General features: G+C 56.4%; 3 protein-coding genes across 4 annotated transcripts; 1 reads left to right on the top strand and 2 right to left on the bottom strand.

Moving 5' to 3' along the window:
- Nucleotides 1–270: 270 nt before the first annotated feature.
- Nucleotides 271–3,092, bottom strand: NDUFA7 (NADH:ubiquinone oxidoreductase subunit A7). The gene is made up of 3 exons (XM_019667680.1): nucleotides 2,984–3,092; nucleotides 2,515–2,564; nucleotides 271–444 (listed from the first exon to the last, which is right to left on the bottom strand). Exons 1-3 carry the CDS (start codon nucleotides 3,032–3,034, stop codon nucleotides 291–293), a joined length of 255 nt encoding a protein of 84 aa, XP_019523225.1. The 5' UTR covers nucleotides 3,035–3,092; the 3' UTR covers nucleotides 271–290.
- A 38-nt stretch (nucleotides 3,093–3,130) lies between these two features.
- Nucleotides 3,131–4,291, top strand: RPS28 (ribosomal protein S28). The gene is made up of 4 exons (XM_019667681.1): nucleotides 3,131–3,240; nucleotides 3,333–3,380; nucleotides 3,865–3,998; nucleotides 4,212–4,291. The coding sequence occupies exons 1-3, from the start codon at nucleotides 3,202–3,204 to the stop codon at nucleotides 3,985–3,987; spliced, it is 210 nt and encodes a 69-aa protein (XP_019523226.1). The 5' UTR covers nucleotides 3,131–3,201; the 3' UTR covers nucleotides 3,988–3,998; nucleotides 4,212–4,291.
- Nucleotides 4,292–4,465: 174 nt separating this feature from the next.
- KANK3 (KN motif and ankyrin repeat domains 3) lies at nucleotides 4,466–14,951 on the bottom strand. 2 transcript variants are annotated; one of them, XM_019667678.1, is made up of 12 exons: nucleotides 14,846–14,951; nucleotides 12,242–12,375; nucleotides 11,855–11,916; nucleotides 9,763–11,037; nucleotides 9,584–9,683; nucleotides 9,193–9,384; nucleotides 9,011–9,095; nucleotides 8,308–8,524; nucleotides 5,905–6,047; nucleotides 5,624–5,824; nucleotides 5,441–5,539; nucleotides 4,466–4,672 (listed from the first exon to the last, which is right to left on the bottom strand). In XM_019667678.1, exons 3-12 carry the CDS (start codon nucleotides 11,886–11,888, stop codon nucleotides 4,598–4,600), a joined length of 2,421 nt encoding a protein of 806 aa, XP_019523223.1. In that variant the 5' UTR covers nucleotides 11,889–11,916; nucleotides 12,242–12,375; nucleotides 14,846–14,951; the 3' UTR covers nucleotides 4,466–4,597. The 2 variants fall into 2 exon arrangements, with proteins under 2 accessions (XP_019523223.1, XP_019523224.1); XM_019667679.1 differs by lacking the exon at nucleotides 14,846–14,951 and adding an exon at nucleotides 14,685–14,822.
- Nucleotides 14,952–15,313: the final 362 nt, after the last annotated feature.

The raw sequence follows: 15,313 nt of genomic DNA, 5'->3' as shown, positions 1-15,313 counted from the left end.
TATTATGTTGTCCACCTCAAATTAATATAATGTTTCATGTCAATTATACCTCAATCTAAAAAAAGAGGAATACAAAATTACAAAACAACAATGCCTGGGCTTCTCCTAGGGCCCTTCAAAGGACCCTGGAGCTCCATCTGCTTTGCAGGAAACACACCCCTGGCTTAGGCTCTAACTCCTACACTAGGCTGGGTGGGGATTAAGTGAGTTTGCAGATGAAGATGCTTGATAAATGGGACCTTGAAAAACATAAGCAAAAGAGCTGGCTGCAGGAGGGGTGTGTGGCGTCCTCACCTCTCTGCTGGCTTGCCGGACACCAGCGCCTTCTGTGAAGACATAATGACTGAGGGCGGCATGGCTTCCCGGCGGCCGTCACGAGTGCAATAGTAATTGCTGGAGAGCTTGTGGCTGGGGCCCACAGGGAGCCTGGGAGGAGGCTGAGTTCTGAAGAAAGAGGACATCAGCACTGAAGCAAAGCCATAAATGCTCTTGCTGCCTGGCTGGGCAGGGCTTGTCACCTCAGTCACTGGGACAAGCTGCAGGCTAGGAGTATCCCTTCCCTTGGTACAATTATGGAAGGACATGCCTGGAGAGAGTCCAGGGCCTAGAAGCATGTGGCAGCCCACGCTTCAGATGTCAAGGCCCTGAAAGGTGAGGTCTGGGTCTGTCCCAATACAGGACCCCCACTTGCCCCAAATGCGGCATGTACGGACAGACAACCTTTTGTGAAACCTCCCAAGGAAGGGGCAGGCCCAGACTGGACACCTGGGCCTGTTTCCACCCCACCATGGCCTCACTTCCACCTGCAGATGCTCAGGAAATGAAGAGGCCAAGGGGCCTCTTCAGGCCTCTCTGCTCACCACCTATCCAGTAGCTAAGAGTCTGTAAATGCTTGGGCAGCAAGCTCCAAACATAGCTCAGTCTGAGGGGCTTCCTCCCCAAAGACCAGACTACAGGACTCCTGGGTTTCCTGTTATCTCAGGAAGTCTCTGGAGAACCCTGCTGGGATCAAGGATTATTACTCAAAGAGCACCATGTGCCCCATGTCTCCCAGGCCTCTGCACTTCCTGCCCCCTCATAATGGATGCAATCAGAGGTGAACAGAGCTCTGTTGTGACTTGGGCTAAACCTTGGGGTGAATTTACAAAGATGCTGGAAGCTTGAAAAGGAAACCCTAACCTCAAAACAGTTTCCCTGGAAAACAGCAGAGATGGAGGGCAGAAAAATAATAAAAAGATCAGGTTTTCATTCAACCATGTTTTTAAATAAACTTCTGGCTGATAATCATTTTGTCAGAATTTAAGTTTTTCTTAAAACAAGTGGCCATTATTTTTTAAAAGAGAAATATAAAAATAAAAATGAAAAATTTAACATTCAAAGTAATATCCTGTGTGGAAGTTAGAATTTGTTTAACCCCTGGAGTGCAGAGTTAACCTCTGTAGGCATGGCTATAGCTTTCTGCAACCTAGCCCAGAAAAGGTACAAAGAACCAATGCCTAATGACCCAAATGAATCACTAGTGGGCGCCATTATCCTAAAGCTGAAAATTTTACAAAACCATTTCTTCACCTGGCCTAACTACCTTGAATGGAAAAGCAATTTAAAACTTTTGGTAACAGGAATTAGTTACACCATGTAGGCATTCACATAAATTTGGTTATTTTAATGCTCTTTCTCTTCCTTTCCTGCTAAGCCTCCATAGCTGCCTTACCTTTGCTTGACAGACTTCATGTAACTGCTACCCCCTTTCCTCCATGTGTTTCAACCACACCTGCCTCCTTCCTACTTGTGGCTCTGTTGGCCCTCACAGCCTTGGTGCTTACTGCTCCCTTTGCCCAGGATGTTTTCTTCAATAATTATCCTTTGGCTACAACTTCTCATCATTCAGGTGACTCAAATGTCAATCCCTGAAAAGAGGCTTTTCCTGACCACCTGACCAGAGGTAGCCACCCTCCAGTTAATTCATTTTGTCTGCAGAGCATTCCAGAACAAAGTTTTTTTACCTGCTGTGTTTATTTCCCTACTATGTTTCTCTCTCTCTAGGATATGAAGGAATGAGGGCAAGAATTTTTCTTGTTCGCACCGGTATCCCCAAGGCTGAGAACATGGCAGGGGCCCGTAAATAGCAAGTAATTTTTTGAACATAACTGAGTTTGAAATCAAGACACTTCTGGGTACAAGTCCCAGCTGTCACTTTCTAGCTTCTGAGTGGCTTTAAGCAAATGATTTAGTCTCTCCACGCCTCAAATTTTTTCATCTGTAGCTTGGGGATGATAACACTAAATGGCACGGCCACACTGAGGACTGCAAATCACAATTTGGATTCCCACTCAGAATTCACGACCCATCTGACTGTTTCCACAAGCAGCAGTCTCCCAACAGAGTCCAGCAAGGGGGCTGGAGGCAGGATTTTGGTCCAGGGCTCCAGGGCTCTAAAGGAACACGAGCTTTGTATTTTGGTGGAGGAAGGACAGAACAGGGCGAGTGTTTGGGCGGCGAGCGGGGCCTGCTCACCGCTTGGCGATCTCCTGGTATCGCAGCTGCAGCTTCACCTGCAAGTCTTGCTGTGGGAAGAGGAGAGGAAGGTCAGCCAGCAGGGCACCCCAGGAGCGGGAAGGGCCAGGAGAGGAGAGGGGCAGCCCGGGACGGACAAATGACGAGAAGACGGGAGATGGGCAGTTGGGGACTGGGAAGTAGGCCTTATGAAGAGGGAAGTCAGGGGCTGGGGCCACTAGATCCAAGGCTAACAAGGTTCGGGACTAAGGAGATGCCAGGGATGAGTAGATCTCCGGCCAAGGGCTGGGGGTGTGTCCCGGGCTGAGGGGGTCAAGAGTTGGAGGTCCTGGCTGAGCGAGGGTTCTCTGTCCAGGGGGATCTCGGCACTAAGGCTTTCAAGCCCAGGGTGCAGGAGGAAATGGAGACGCGGGCCCCAGGCGCACGGAGCCCACAGCCCCCTCAGTGAGGCCCTTCCCGCCCCGCGCACCCCGGAGGCCCAGTTCCGTAGCCTCTGGATGAAGCGGGTAGCAGATGCCATCTTCCGTCCGCTCTTGAAGGACGCCGGCGACGTCGCTACCGCGGGGGATGCTAGGAAGTGCACGTTTGGTCTCGCGAGAGTGGGTGGAGGCGGGGCTAAGGAGTCGCATAAAGACTCTCCCTGAAGCACGTGACTCCTCTCAGCCCGACTGCCGCCGTGCCGCCATTATGGATACCAGCCGTGTGCAACCTATCAAACTAGCTAGGGTGAGAGGGGGGCCCGGTTTGGGGGCCGGAGTGAGGGAGGAAGGAAAGGGGGGCCGGGCGGGCCAGGTCTGACCCCAACTTCTTTTCGCTAGGTCACCAAGGTGCTGGGCAGGACCGGCTCCCAGGGACAGTGCACGCAGGTGAGCGGATGGGGGCGTCCCCAGGTCTGAACCATGCCTTGCCCCTTCCATGCCCCAGGCCCTGCCAGTTGGATTCCGAGAACCGACGTCCGTTTTATCCCAGGGCTCCTGGAGGGTCCGAACCCTTACCAAGGCCCTGCCAGCCGGGTCTGAGCTCCGACGAACCTCTTTCCCTTGGCTCAGCCGGCCCCAACGACCACTGTGTAGCTCCACACCCTGCTGAGTATGCTCCGGTGCCCAGAGCTGCAGTTGTCCCCTCTGGTGGCCGCTTCTGGGACCCAAAAGCTTTGTTCGCCATATCTCCGCCCATTTGGGCTTTTCTCCCTTCCCAGCCCTACCTGCCAGCCAGCCTCAGTTCCCTTTTTAAGTATCTCTGGGCCGGCCCCGGCACGTCTAACTCCAGATCTGCTGCCCACCTCACGGTCCTTATCTGTAGCGGTCCCAGACTCCTTTCCGTCATTCCCGCCCCCTTTGGGTCCCGTAGGTGCGCGTGGAATTCATGGACGATACGAGCCGCTCCATCATCCGCAATGTAAAGGGCCCGGTGCGCGAGGGCGATGTGCTCACCCTATTGGAATCAGAGCGAGAGGCTCGGAGGCTGCGCTGAATTTAAGTCTGGTGAGTGCAGTACTTGAGTTGGGGAACTGAAAGCCGGCCCGCTAGACTCTCAGCTGGTGGTAGGGAGGCTTTGCCAAGCCCAAGGTGAGGGGCTCATGGCAGGGGTGGTGATGTAGAAAGGGTCTGCTGAAATTGGCAAGTCGGGGTGGGGAGGGGGGGGTTGCCAGTTGCTGGGGAGGCCTGTCAGCATCTCATGCTTGGGTCTGTTTACAGGGTCCTGGATGTTTGGGTCCACCATTTGGCCTACAGGGATGATCTTCGACTGTTAATAAAGTGTTTGTATTGTATGTAAACTCAGGTTTTTTCTGGGTTGTCACTAAGTTTATAAAACCTTCCAGTGGAACTCCCACTGGAAGTGGGGTCACTGACCCTTTGCATTCTGGAAACCTGGGTGCTTCCTCAGCAAGGCCTTTTCTTTTTGAGGAGTGGGAACCATGTGTCTATGTGCCCCTGAAACAAGACACAAGTTTAGCTAGGAATGTTTTATTAGGGAAGGAGGTTGGGCCAGGGCTAGCATCTGGCCCGTGAACCCTGGCCCCTGCTGTACCCCAGAGGCTGAAATCGGGTTTGCGGGAATCTCTTCACCCCCATCAGGCTGCTCACTGAGACTGGGGGTCCTCTCCATTGTCGCTGCTGCTTTCACCAGGCATGGCCGTGGGGGAATCAGGGGCTGACTGGTGAGAGAGAGAGAGAGAGAGAGGTGTGTGGGGAGGGGAGCGTTTTTTTGTCACAGTCTCTTCTTGGCAGGACTCTGGGTTTTAGCCCCCTCGGACTCAGGGATGCTTAACCTAGTAGAGGTCTTGTTCCTATCCATGGTGGTTATGTCTAAGGAGGAACCCCACCCTTTACAGTGGAGCCATGTTGCCTGGGTTTGGATCCCACCGTTGCCCCATCTAACCTGGAGGAGGCACGTGACCGCTATCCCTGTTTTCCCACATCTCTACAGGAGAGAGCAGGATGGGCATGTTGATGGAGTTTAATTATTCAAGTGCTGAGAATAGCCTGGCATTTGCCTTTTGAGCATAAGCTCTCCCCCTTGGGGACATACTGAGTATTCCCCTCCCTGCCTGCTACTGGCATATTCATCCAGTCTCCAGTTCTGAAGCTCTGTGACTTGCAGGGAGCCTGCATCCTTTTCCCCCATCAGGCCTAACTCCAAAGGGTTCCTAATTCCTTTCCTATGAGCCTTCCAAGGGGCAGTCACAGTTCACTGACAAAGGTCTAACAGCTCTCCTCTGCTCATAGGTCACTTTCCCTCTGCTGGTCTCAGGCCCATGACCTATAAAGTGGAGGAGTGTCAGCCACATAGGGGATTCAGACCCCGGTTCCCCATCCCCGCTGCTCCCCTGGGGACAGGAAGGAGGCCTTCCTAGGGCACACTTGGTAGCCTCCCCCATGTGCTGCTGGAAAGCTTTGTTGCCTGGGGCTGGGGCTGCACTCACCAGGGGACCAGGCTGGCCTGAGCTCAGGTGGGCATGCAGCAGAGCTGCCACCTCATCCTGCCCAGTCTCCAAGGCCATGGCCAGGGCACTAGTGCCCTCCTGAAGGATAAAAGGGAGAGTCAGGTCCCTGAACCAGGGCATGGATACCCTGCCACCCTCCCCCCACCAGCCCCATTGGCTCACATTATCCAGGAGGGTGGGATCGCAGCCTGGCTGGGCCAGCAGCAACCGGACAGTGTCCAGGTGCCCGTACTCACTGGCACACATCAGCGCTGTGGCCCCATCCGCATCTTGCACATTGACGTCTGCCCCACATACCAGCAGGGCCGCCACCATGTCCTGCCGGCCATGGCTGATGGCCAGCATGAGAGCTGTCTGCCCCGTCTGGGGAGTGGGGAAGGATACAATTAACTCCTGAAGTGGAAGTGACCCTGGACTTGGAGCCAGGGAGGGTATCCACGCACCTGGCTGGCCTTGGCATTGACATCACCAATGCGGAAGAGCCTGTGGACCACAGCCATGTCCTCCTCTTGCCCCACAGAGGTGAGCGCAGCCAACATGAGGGCAGAGTATCCTGCTCGATTCTGTCGGTCAACCTTGCAGACCCCTGGAAGAGGGAGTCAGTCAACTGAGAAGAGCCAACACTCCCAGCCCAGCCTGGTCTACTCACATCTCCCAGTGTTTGCTTCATCTGCATAACGGGGGCGGTCACTATGGGTCACGCAGGACTTGACTGTCCCCTTTGCCTATAATGCTCTCCCCCCCCCCGCCCCCGAGAGCCATGTGGCTCCTCCCTCAACTTCAGGGTTCTGCTCAAATCTCAGTGAAGCCTTCCCCCACTTACTTCAAACTGCTTTTGGGACTTGGTTTTGTTTGCTGCTGTATCCCCCAGTAACTAGAACAATACCTGGCACATAATAGATGCTCAATAAGGGATGTTTATTTTGGTGGCTACTACCCACCAAGCTGCCATCATTACTCCAGAGAACTGTGTCAGTGGTCCACCTTGGTCTGAATCTCGTTTGCATGCAGCAGCCAGAAGCAGATAAAAAAATGTGGCCTAGTCTCCTATTTAAAACCTATTTCCTATTGCTCCTGGAATACAGGCCACTGTCCATGATGGTCTCTCAGGCTCCCTGCTATCTAACTTCTTTTCCTTTCTCTGGAATTCTCATCCTCCCCAAGCCTGTTACAGATTGAATTGTGTCCTTGAAAAAGATGTTCAAGTCCTAACCCCCAATACTGTGAATGGGACCTTATTTGGAAATAGGGGTTTTGCAGATGTAATCAAGTTAAGATGAGGCCCTAATCCCATGACAGGTCCAAGGAGATGGGGTGGGGCAATGGATAATGGTCCCATAAGGTCCAAGGATTGTTGGAGAACAGGAGACAGCAATTCGAGACATCAGGAGGTGAGTTGAGAAGGTCCTGGGGATTGAAGTTATGGAGGGGGCGTAATTGGTGATATCAGGGATTTTGGGTGACCTTCCAAGTGTAAGGCTGATGTAGGGTAGAGAACAAGGTGAAGGGAGAGGAGGAGGTCAAGGAATTGAAGTCAGGAGGTTGGAGGGATGAGATGAAACAGCCCCTACATGAGGGGTGCGTTGAGGGGCTCAGGATTCTGGGTGAGGCCAGGTTGACATGGCAGCAAGCAGGTAAGGGCAAAGGGAATACTGGTGGTGACTGATGTGAGAACCAGAAGGCCCAGTGCAACATCTGGGGAGTTGGAGCTGAAGGGGGTTCAAATACTGGGAATAAAAAATAAAGAGGTCCAAGGAGCCTTGGGGCTCTTGTGATGGCCGTTTCTGCCCTGTCACCTGCCACAGCCCCAGTTCCCTGTAAGGCAGGAGATTCCCAGGAAATATCTTTCAAATTCATGTATCGTCCCCTCCTCCCAAGCCCGAGCTCCCTGACCCGCCTTGAGTCACCAAGTCTTGCAGGGATGGGAATGATCTGTGTGTTTGGGGGTGAGGGAGTGTATAGGGGACCCAACTCAACTTCAGTGAGATTTGAGAGGCCTTCAAAGGGGAAGCCCCAAAGGTTACTGAGCCTGAAGGAGGACACCCAGAAGGGCTCTTGGTGGGCAGTCAGTTTGTCTACTGTCCACTGCCCTCTATGCTGAGTCCCATGGGGAAAACAGCTGTATGTGGGTGGCCTACCTCCACCCCAGCACTGCAATGGCACCTAGTAGGCTCTCAGTACATGTCTGGGCTCATCAACACCTGGGGCTGTGTATCTGCTCCAAAGGCAGGAGATGAGCTAGTAAGAGGCAGGTGAAGAAACGTGTGAAATGGAGCCAGTGCAGGACCTAGGAGTGGGGTACAGCACAATGCCCCCAGCCCAGGAGGGTAGTCACAGCCCTGACCAGTGGGTACTCAAGACTAGAGAGGCAGGTGGCTGGACTTTGGGGCCAAGAGGTGAGCGCCAGGACTGGAGATTCAGGGATAGAAGGCCTGGTGACCACTGACTGACCACCTCCCACATGCCTCACACTGTTCAGCGTGTGCTACCACAGCTGCCCAGGTAGGGAAGTGATGCATCCCCATTTCGCAGATGAGGAAGCTAAGGTTGGTGAGATTAAGTAATTCCCCTAAATTTAGATCGTCAAAGCCCAGAATTGCTCCCGCCCCCCACAAAGTGAGAGGCAGGTAAGAGCAGAGTTTAGAGCTCTGAGAGATCAATGCATCTACGATGGATCCTGTAAACCAACCCCCAAGGAAGGGCGGGTGGTGCCATCTGCCTGGCCAGCCTTTCTCTGCCTCCTACTCCAGGTTCTCCCAGCCGGGGACCTGCTCAGGCTCTCCCTTCCATGCCCCCTCTCCCCCACCCCTTGCCTGGTGCCCTGCCCACCCCTCCTCTATGCTGACCGGTATCCAGCAGCAAGCTGGAGATGGCCAGGTTCCCATGGGACACGCTGTAGTGCAGGGCTGTGTTCCCGTTGCCATCTGCCAGGTTCACCACGTAGTCCAGCAGCTCGGGTCCCAGGCGCACAATCGCACCCAGAACCCCAGCTACAGGCTCTGCCTGAGAGCGCCGCTGGCTCGACACTCGAAACCACTCCTGGGCCACAAGGCGCGCCGCGCCCTGCGAGGACGGGGAAAGGCATCGGCGAAGGTCCGGGCAAGGTGGCAGGGAGAGTGTGAGGGGGGCCTGGGAATCCAGGCAGGGGAGGATGATCACTGCTTAGCGGGGGGGGGGTTGTGGGACCCATGGGGCCGCACCCCTTTGGAGGAGCGAGTACAGTCAGTGTGGGTCCCAGGTTCGCGAGGGCAAGGGTCTTCCCCGTCTGGGGAAGAGCATGTGAGAGAACAGGAATTGAAGGCAAGGAGAGCCTGGGGCTTGGGTCTGTGCTTGAGGTGGGGCCCTTTGGGGGAACCAGGGAAAATCAGCACTGTCCTGGGGCGATGATCCCTTTGGAGAGCCTGGGATTGGTGGAGGTCCCTGGAGCAAGGGAGCGGAAGACAGAACCCTTCCCCAACTCTAGGAAACCCGACATGCTCCCTTAGGACATCAGGGGAGGTCCCTGGCGAGCCCACGGTTCCATCTGTGAAGAGCTGTCCCCACACTCACGCCGTCGCAGGCGACTCCACGGGACCGGATCAGCTGCCGGTGCAGCGCTGCGCAGGCCTCCCTCAATCGCGGGCTAAGTTCACACCTACCAAAGAGGCCGAGAGAGGCTCACGAGGGGTTAGGGTGGGGATGCGGGGCTGGAAAGAGAACCGTCCCCACTCTGTGTCTCTGGCACCGCTCACCTCCCTTGCGCACCCGGCTGAGGTTCTGGCTCCGGGTCCTGGGCATCCTCGCCGCTGGGAGGGCCGGGAGTGCTGGAGTCGGATCCCCCGCCGCTCTCGTCCCCAGAGCCCGAGGAGCTGTTCCTCGGGGGCTCAGCAGCGCCGTCCTCGCTGTCGCCGTCGCTTTCATCCTCGCTGGATGAGCTCTCATACCTGGGGGCAGGGTAGGAGGCGTCTGCTGAGCCTCCCCTGTGGGCTCGTTTTGGAGTGTTGCGAGAGGGGAGTGGCTGTCCCCATTCCCAAATGAGGAAACTGAGGCTTGCCAAGACCACTCTGCGAGCGAGGGGCAGAGCTGGGATTCAAACCCAGTCCATGTTCCCGCAGATGCCATGGGGAGGGGGAAAGTGCTCACTCTCCGTTGAGGACGCCAACAAACTGCAGGCTCTTGGGTCCGGGGCTGGGTTGGGCGCCAGGTGTACCGTCTCTCCTCTTCATGATGGATTTGAGGATGCCTGTCGGGGATCAGATGAAGGCAGTGAATTCGAGTTCGGCGGGCAGCCAAGCCAGGTCTCCGTGAGGGGTCTGACTCACCCGCAGGCGCCACGGCCCTGTCCCCATCCGCGAGTCCAGGTGGGTTCTGCGTCAGGGAAAGGACCTCCGCGAGGGACTCGGTCTGCGTGGCCTTCTCGGTACAACCCCACGGGGTCTGGGTGGCAGCCTCGCACCGTGGAAGCAGGGCCGCTGCCTCCTCCTCCTCTGCAGCCTCGCGGGCCTCCTCCAGCTCACGCAGCCGACCCCGCAGGAGCTCGCTCACCCCGCGCTGGTGCTCCAGGCTGGTGCGCAGCAGCTCCAGCTCGCGCTCGGCGGCCGCGGGCAGCCCCAGCAGCGCCTCGGTCACCCACGCGTCCGCCTCAAGGGTCTCGGGGGCCGCCTCCACGCTAGCCTCCCGGATCTCCGGCACTGCCTGGGCTCCCGCCTCTTGGGTCCCCCGCACCGCCTGGGTTTCTGCATCCCGCGTCTGGGGTGACCCGTCGGAAGTCCCCGCCGCCCCGTCGACCTGGAATGCGCCCTCGCTGCGCCTCGGAGCCTCCTCGTCCGGGCCATCGACCCGGGGGCTGGCCCTGGTGCGAACGCCGCGCTCGGAGGTGGCCAGGCGTTCAGTGAGCCGCCGCAGCTGAGCGAGCTTGTCCGGGCGCGCCTCAGTCTCCCGGTCTGGTTCCGGCTGCCGGCGCCCAGCCAACAGCCGCGCCTTCTCGGCGCGCAGCGCGCGCACCTGCTCTTGCAGCTCTGGCAGCGCGCGCGCCTGGTCCTCGAGCTCGCGCAGGCGCCGCAGCGCCGCAGCCATTTGCTCGCGCACCAGCTGCAGTTGCACCGGCCCGGGAGAGGCAGGGGCGGGGTGGAGGGCGGAGCCTGGGGCTGGGCTGCTGCGGCCGGACCCACGAGGGCTGCGCGCGCGCTCGTGTGCCTGCGCCAGCTCCAGCCGCCGGCTGGTCTCCAGGAGTGTGTCCTCGACGCGCGAGTTGCGCACCGGCGTTCGTGGCGACAGCGGCGACAGCATCAGGAACCCCGAGGGCGCGCCCGGGGAGAGTGCGCCCGATGCTCCTCCGTCATCACTAGCCAGGGACTCACTGGATGTCCAGGCCCCTGGGCTGCGCGCGCCCGCGAGGCTGGCCCGGGGCGCGCGGGGGCGACGCGCCGGCTGGGGACCAGAAGTGCGGCGGGCGACTGGGCCGCGCTCCAGCTCCTCCACGTACTTGAGGAAGTCCAGATCCAAGTGGAAGCCATAGGGCGTCTCCACCGTGTATGGCGAGATTGGGCTGTGGGAGCCCCCGATCGGGCCGGGGCACAGGCGAGGGTCGCCCAGGTCTGTGGGCATGACAAGACCACGAGAGGTTCAAACCAGGGGGACCCGGGAACAAGTGGACAAGCGGAGCGCGTCCCCCACCCCACCACGCCACTCCTGCCGGGCTCCACCTGCACCAAACCCGGCACACTTGCCACTGCGCGTCGGCATAACCGAGGCTCAAATGCCTATATGCATCCAAATAGTCACGCAAACGCGTTTATTGAGTACCTACTATGTGCCAATCACTTTTCTAGGCTCTGGGGACACTGCAGCAAACAAGATAAACATCCCTGCCCCCTTGTAGGAGACAGATAAATAAACACGATTACAGATGGTGCTTTGGGCAATCATAAGGTGAAATAGAGAGTAACTGGAGGAGGCGTGACTTTTTTGGCTTTGGTTGTCAGCGCCTGCAGGGGGGACTTATAAGTTGAGCCCTGAATGATGATGAGGAGGAATCAGCTGGGGGAAGAAGGTTCCTAAAAGAAAACAGCTGATGCAAATGCCCTGGGGTGGAGTGAGCAGGGTGGGCTGGAGTAATGGTGGTGGAGGTGAGGGTGTACCAAGCAGAGTGATGGAAGGGAGAGGAGAGAGGAGTAGGAGAGGTGGGCTGGGGCCAGACAGTGGGGGGCCTCTGGGGCCACCATAAGGAGTTGGATTATATTCCACGTCATAGGATGGTACAGAAGGGTTTTAAGCCGTGCCAAGACATTATCCTATGGACCTTTAGAAAGGGCCCTCTGGCCACTATGCAAAGGAGGGAACGGCAGGGCTGTGTCCTCACATTGGCACCAAGTCTGGGTCTGTGCACACACATATCCCGTTTTGGACACTTACCAGGCAGGTTCTGATTCAGGGCAAACTTGGCCATGTTTCCTGGAGTAGCCACCAGACACACCCTGAAAAAGGCCCCCAAAGGAGGTGAGGGTAGAGTCAGGCAGGCCCTGTCCCTCTGGCTGTGCCTTTGGGGTCAGCCTGGATTCTGAGTGAGTAAACAGACTCAAGAGCTCCTCTCCAACCACCTACCCCCACACACCATGCTCTCTTTCCTCCTCCCTCAAGAGACCTTGAAACTTTCAAATGAATGAACGTGGGGACTCCCAGGTGCCAAACCCCAGCCTGCTGGGCAAGAGGAGGCAGGAAGGGCATCAAAAGAGGAGAGGAAAGTGATCAAGAGAACAAGAGTAGCTGGGGACCAGGGTGAGGGTGGGTATCATTCCAGACCTGCTGAGTTTTCTGTCAGTCCCTGGGGAAAATCAGAAATCAGCGCTCAAAGGGGTGGAATGCGAATCTTCAGAAGAGGAAGGCAAGAGTTGGAAGCCCTTCATGGGCTCATTAGGAACTCATCTTGTCAGATTCTGCAGATTAAAAAACAACAACAAAATATATAGGATCACTTGATTTTTTTTTCCTTAGACAAATGCAAACAAGATATACTTGTGCATATGATATTTTACCAAGGTCACTTGTGAGACTCTTGTAGGAAAGATGGAGTTGTGGGCCAGAGCCACCAAGGGTGCAAATCAATGGGTACCTGTCCCCCCTGGAATGTCTCTACTGGAATGCCACAGGGGCTCTGCCCTTGGCTTGGAAGAGCTTGAAATGGAACCACAAACACCCAGGTTGTCAGAGCTGCGACTATGACTGGGGCGGGAGGGAGAGTAACTCTTCAGGTGACACGACGAAGGCGCTAAGAAACTGAGGAAAATTAGGCCACATCTAATAATGTGATATTTAACAAGGACAAATATTGAGTCCAGAACTTTGATTCAGCAAGCACAGGGTAAGAAAAATGGGGCTTTGAAGAGCCCACGTGAAAAAGCTTTAAGGAAGGGCAAACTGCTTGTATCTAGTTCCTACTGTATGTCCTGCCCGATTAAATGTAACCTCATATAATCATGCAAGGTATATATTATTCACATTTTCCAAATGGGGAAACTAAGGCACAAAGCAATTAAGCAGATTGCCTGTGGGAAACACCTTCAGATTGGGCTCTGCTCATCTTCTGGGGACCCCTTGCCTGTCCAGCCCTTCACTGGCAGGTGCATGCCAGACCCAATCTGTACTCTTCCTGACCCACTGTTGATCTGTGCTAATCAGCTGTCAACCTTCCTGGTCACCTCTTTCGGCCTCTCGCACTCCTGATGACCACCTGCATGCCTGATACCAACCAGCCATTGAGCACCCACCCGTCCTCCTGATTCATCCTGCTCCACTGCTGGTGAGACCCTCCCAACCTGGGTCCTTGACCTCCCCCACCCCATCCCAAGGCCAGGCAGGGCGCCTTCCAGTCCTGAAGCAGCTGTTTCCTGTCCCCCAACACCGGCTGCTGAGAGACTGCTGGGTCAGAGGGCAGCTGGTCATTACAGAGGACAGCCAGTGCCGCTCAGGACTTGTTTTTCAGAAAAAGCTTGGGTGGGGACTTAGGGGTCTGGGCCTGCCTCACACACAGCTGGCTGTGTGACTCAGCGCCAGCGCGTCAGCCCCCAGCCCCAGGTGACCTGGTAACATCTAAATCTGAAACACTGGGAACTCAAAGAACAGCTGTGAGCCATCCCTAAAACCCAAACCAGCTACAGCAGCCAGCCCCAGAGGCTGGGCTGAGAAATGGGTGGATATTCCAAGAATGGCAAATAATAATAAAAACAACATTTTTTTTCCATTTTCTATAGACCAGCTTCTATTCTAAGCAATTTATGGGTATTAACTTAAAAAAAAATCCTAACTAAACCCTCTGAAGTAGGTTTTCTTACTATCATTCTCCTTTCCCCCATTGTACAGATGGAGAAACTGAGACAACCTCCCAAGTCACATATAGGCAAAGGCAGGATTTAAATCCAGGTAGATTTACTAGTGTTTCTGCATTGACCACACCGCCTGATGACCTTCTAGAAACAGCCCTCCCCTCCCCAACCCTCCCAGCCTGCACTCATGCCTGTCCCCGCGTGTGTCCCTGAAGGGAGTAGTGGGCTTACATCCTGGAAAAGGGAATGGGAGCATGCAGCTGCCCGACTCGCCTGCGCTCCCTGCCTGAGCTGTCAAGGATCTTCTGCCTGGGGCCCCCTCATTAGGCCGTCAGAGCCGACTCCATACGCCCCCACTCCCGCCCCAGGAACTATTTCGGGACTCGGAGCTGTAATCATGAAATCTGAGGGGTGGGGGACGCGGTGGGCAGTGCCGTTTCCCGGTCCAGGGAAGGGGCCGTCTTTCTGGTTTGAGGCACTGCGTAGTGGCACCCCCTAACGTTGGGGCTGGACTTTCAGACTCCTGAGATGGGGGTGGAGGCTGATGATGGTGGGAGGGGTAGGTCCTCAGGTCAGCACCCACCACCCTCTCACTGCGTCCCCAGAACGGCCTCGCAGAGACAGAGCAGTTTCCTACAGGAAACGCCGCTGGGCGGTTCCATCCGCTGTCCATTGTCTGCCGGCCCGGGGCCGTCCGTCCCTCCCCCCAACACCATTTCCGTAACACCTCCCCCCTACACACACACCCAGGTCCACTGCGAAGGGCTCGATTCAGGTCCCAAACTGTCCGGGAGTGTCTCCGGGAAAAGATCCCGGAGTCGGATGGGGAGCTAGGGGGCGAACAAGCCCTCCATTTGGCTCCTGAAGGGCGGAAGGAGGGCGATCTCACGAATCCAGAGCCCCCCACTCTGTTCGCTGCCCACCTGGGGCTCTCAGTGTGTGTGGGATCCCAGCCGGAGAACACGGCGTCCGCCCCGTCGCAGTGCGCTGAGCCCGCAGAGGGGCAAAAGCGCAGCTGCCCTTCCCGGAGCGTCCCCTGATGCCCCTAGGACCCGCATCGGTGCCCCGCAAGCCGGCGCTTTACCTGAAACCGCAGCCCCTGCGGCGTCCGCATCCGAGCCCGCCCCCTCGAAGTTCGGGACGGGTTATTAAGGCCATAACGCTAATTGACGGTCATTCCAGCCAACCAACACCCAACACTCTCCAAAGCGCCCAATGGTGAGGCAAGGTGAGACGGCACTGCGAATGGGGGCGTATCTGGGGGCGGGGCCTTGAGTGACAGTCCCTGAAAGAGGGCGGGGCGGAGCGCCGAGAGTAGCGGCCAAGTGCTTGGATTTGATCCATGATGGGACACTAGAGAGCCATGGAAAGTCTCTGAGGAGGAGAGCACTGGGGAGATTTGTATGTTTGGAAGATCCTTTGGGTAGAATTTGGAAGGACGGACGCTCATGTTCCAGTGTCTGGGCGAGGTACCAGGTCCCTGGATGTTTGCCATGACCGGCTCTTTGCACGTGCTGTTCCACCTTCCTACAATCTTTTTTTTTTTTTTTTT

This window comes from Hipposideros armiger, unplaced genomic scaffold (genome assembly GCF_001890085.2).
Source record: "Hipposideros armiger isolate ML-2016 unplaced genomic scaffold, ASM189008v1 scaffold_502, whole genome shotgun sequence".
Taxonomy (NCBI): domain Eukaryota; kingdom Metazoa; phylum Chordata; class Mammalia; order Chiroptera; family Hipposideridae; genus Hipposideros; species Hipposideros armiger.
Note: the sequence above shows the minus strand (reverse complement) of the source record. Positions and strands in the feature narration are given on the sequence as shown.

What these genes read in the sequence shown, in the direction of transcription:
- RPS28 (XM_019667681.1), top strand. Translation starts at nt 3,202, where the DNA reads ATGGATACCAGCCGTGTGCAACCTATCAAACTAGCTAGG. An exon ending in AACCTATCAAACTAGCTAGG is followed by an intron (nt 3,241 to 3,332) that starts GTGAGAGGGGGG and finishes TCTTTTCGCTAG; the next exon opens with GTCACCAAGGTGCTGGGCAG. An exon ending in CCCAGGGACAGTGCACGCAG is followed by an intron (nt 3,381 to 3,864) that starts GTGAGCGGATGG and finishes TGGGTCCCGTAG; the next exon opens with GTGCGCGTGGAATTCATGGA.
- KANK3 (XM_019667678.1), bottom strand. Translation starts at nt 11,888, where the DNA reads ATGGCCAAGTTTGCCCTGAATCAGAACCTGCCTG. An exon ending in GTTGGCGTCCTCAACGGAGA is followed by an intron (nt 9,385 to 9,583) that starts GTGAGCACTTTC and finishes CCCTGCCCCCAG; the next exon opens with GTATGAGAGCTCATCCAGCG. An exon ending in TCAATGCCAAGGCCAGCCAG is followed by an intron (nt 5,825 to 5,904) that starts GTGCGTGGATAC and finishes CCCACTCCCCAG; the next exon opens with ACGGGGCAGACAGCTCTCAT.
- NDUFA7 (XM_019667680.1), bottom strand. Translation starts at nt 3,034, where the DNA reads ATGGCATCTGCTACCCGCTTCATCCAGAGGCTACGGAACTGGGCCTCC. An exon ending in TACGGAACTGGGCCTCCGGG is followed by an intron (nt 2,565 to 2,983) that starts GTGCGCGGGGCG and finishes CTCTTCCCACAG; the next exon opens with CAAGACTTGCAGGTGAAGCT. An exon ending in TACCAGGAGATCGCCAAGCG is followed by an intron (nt 445 to 2,514) that starts GTGAGCAGGCCC and finishes CTCTTTCTTCAG; the next exon opens with AACTCAGCCTCCTCCCAGGC.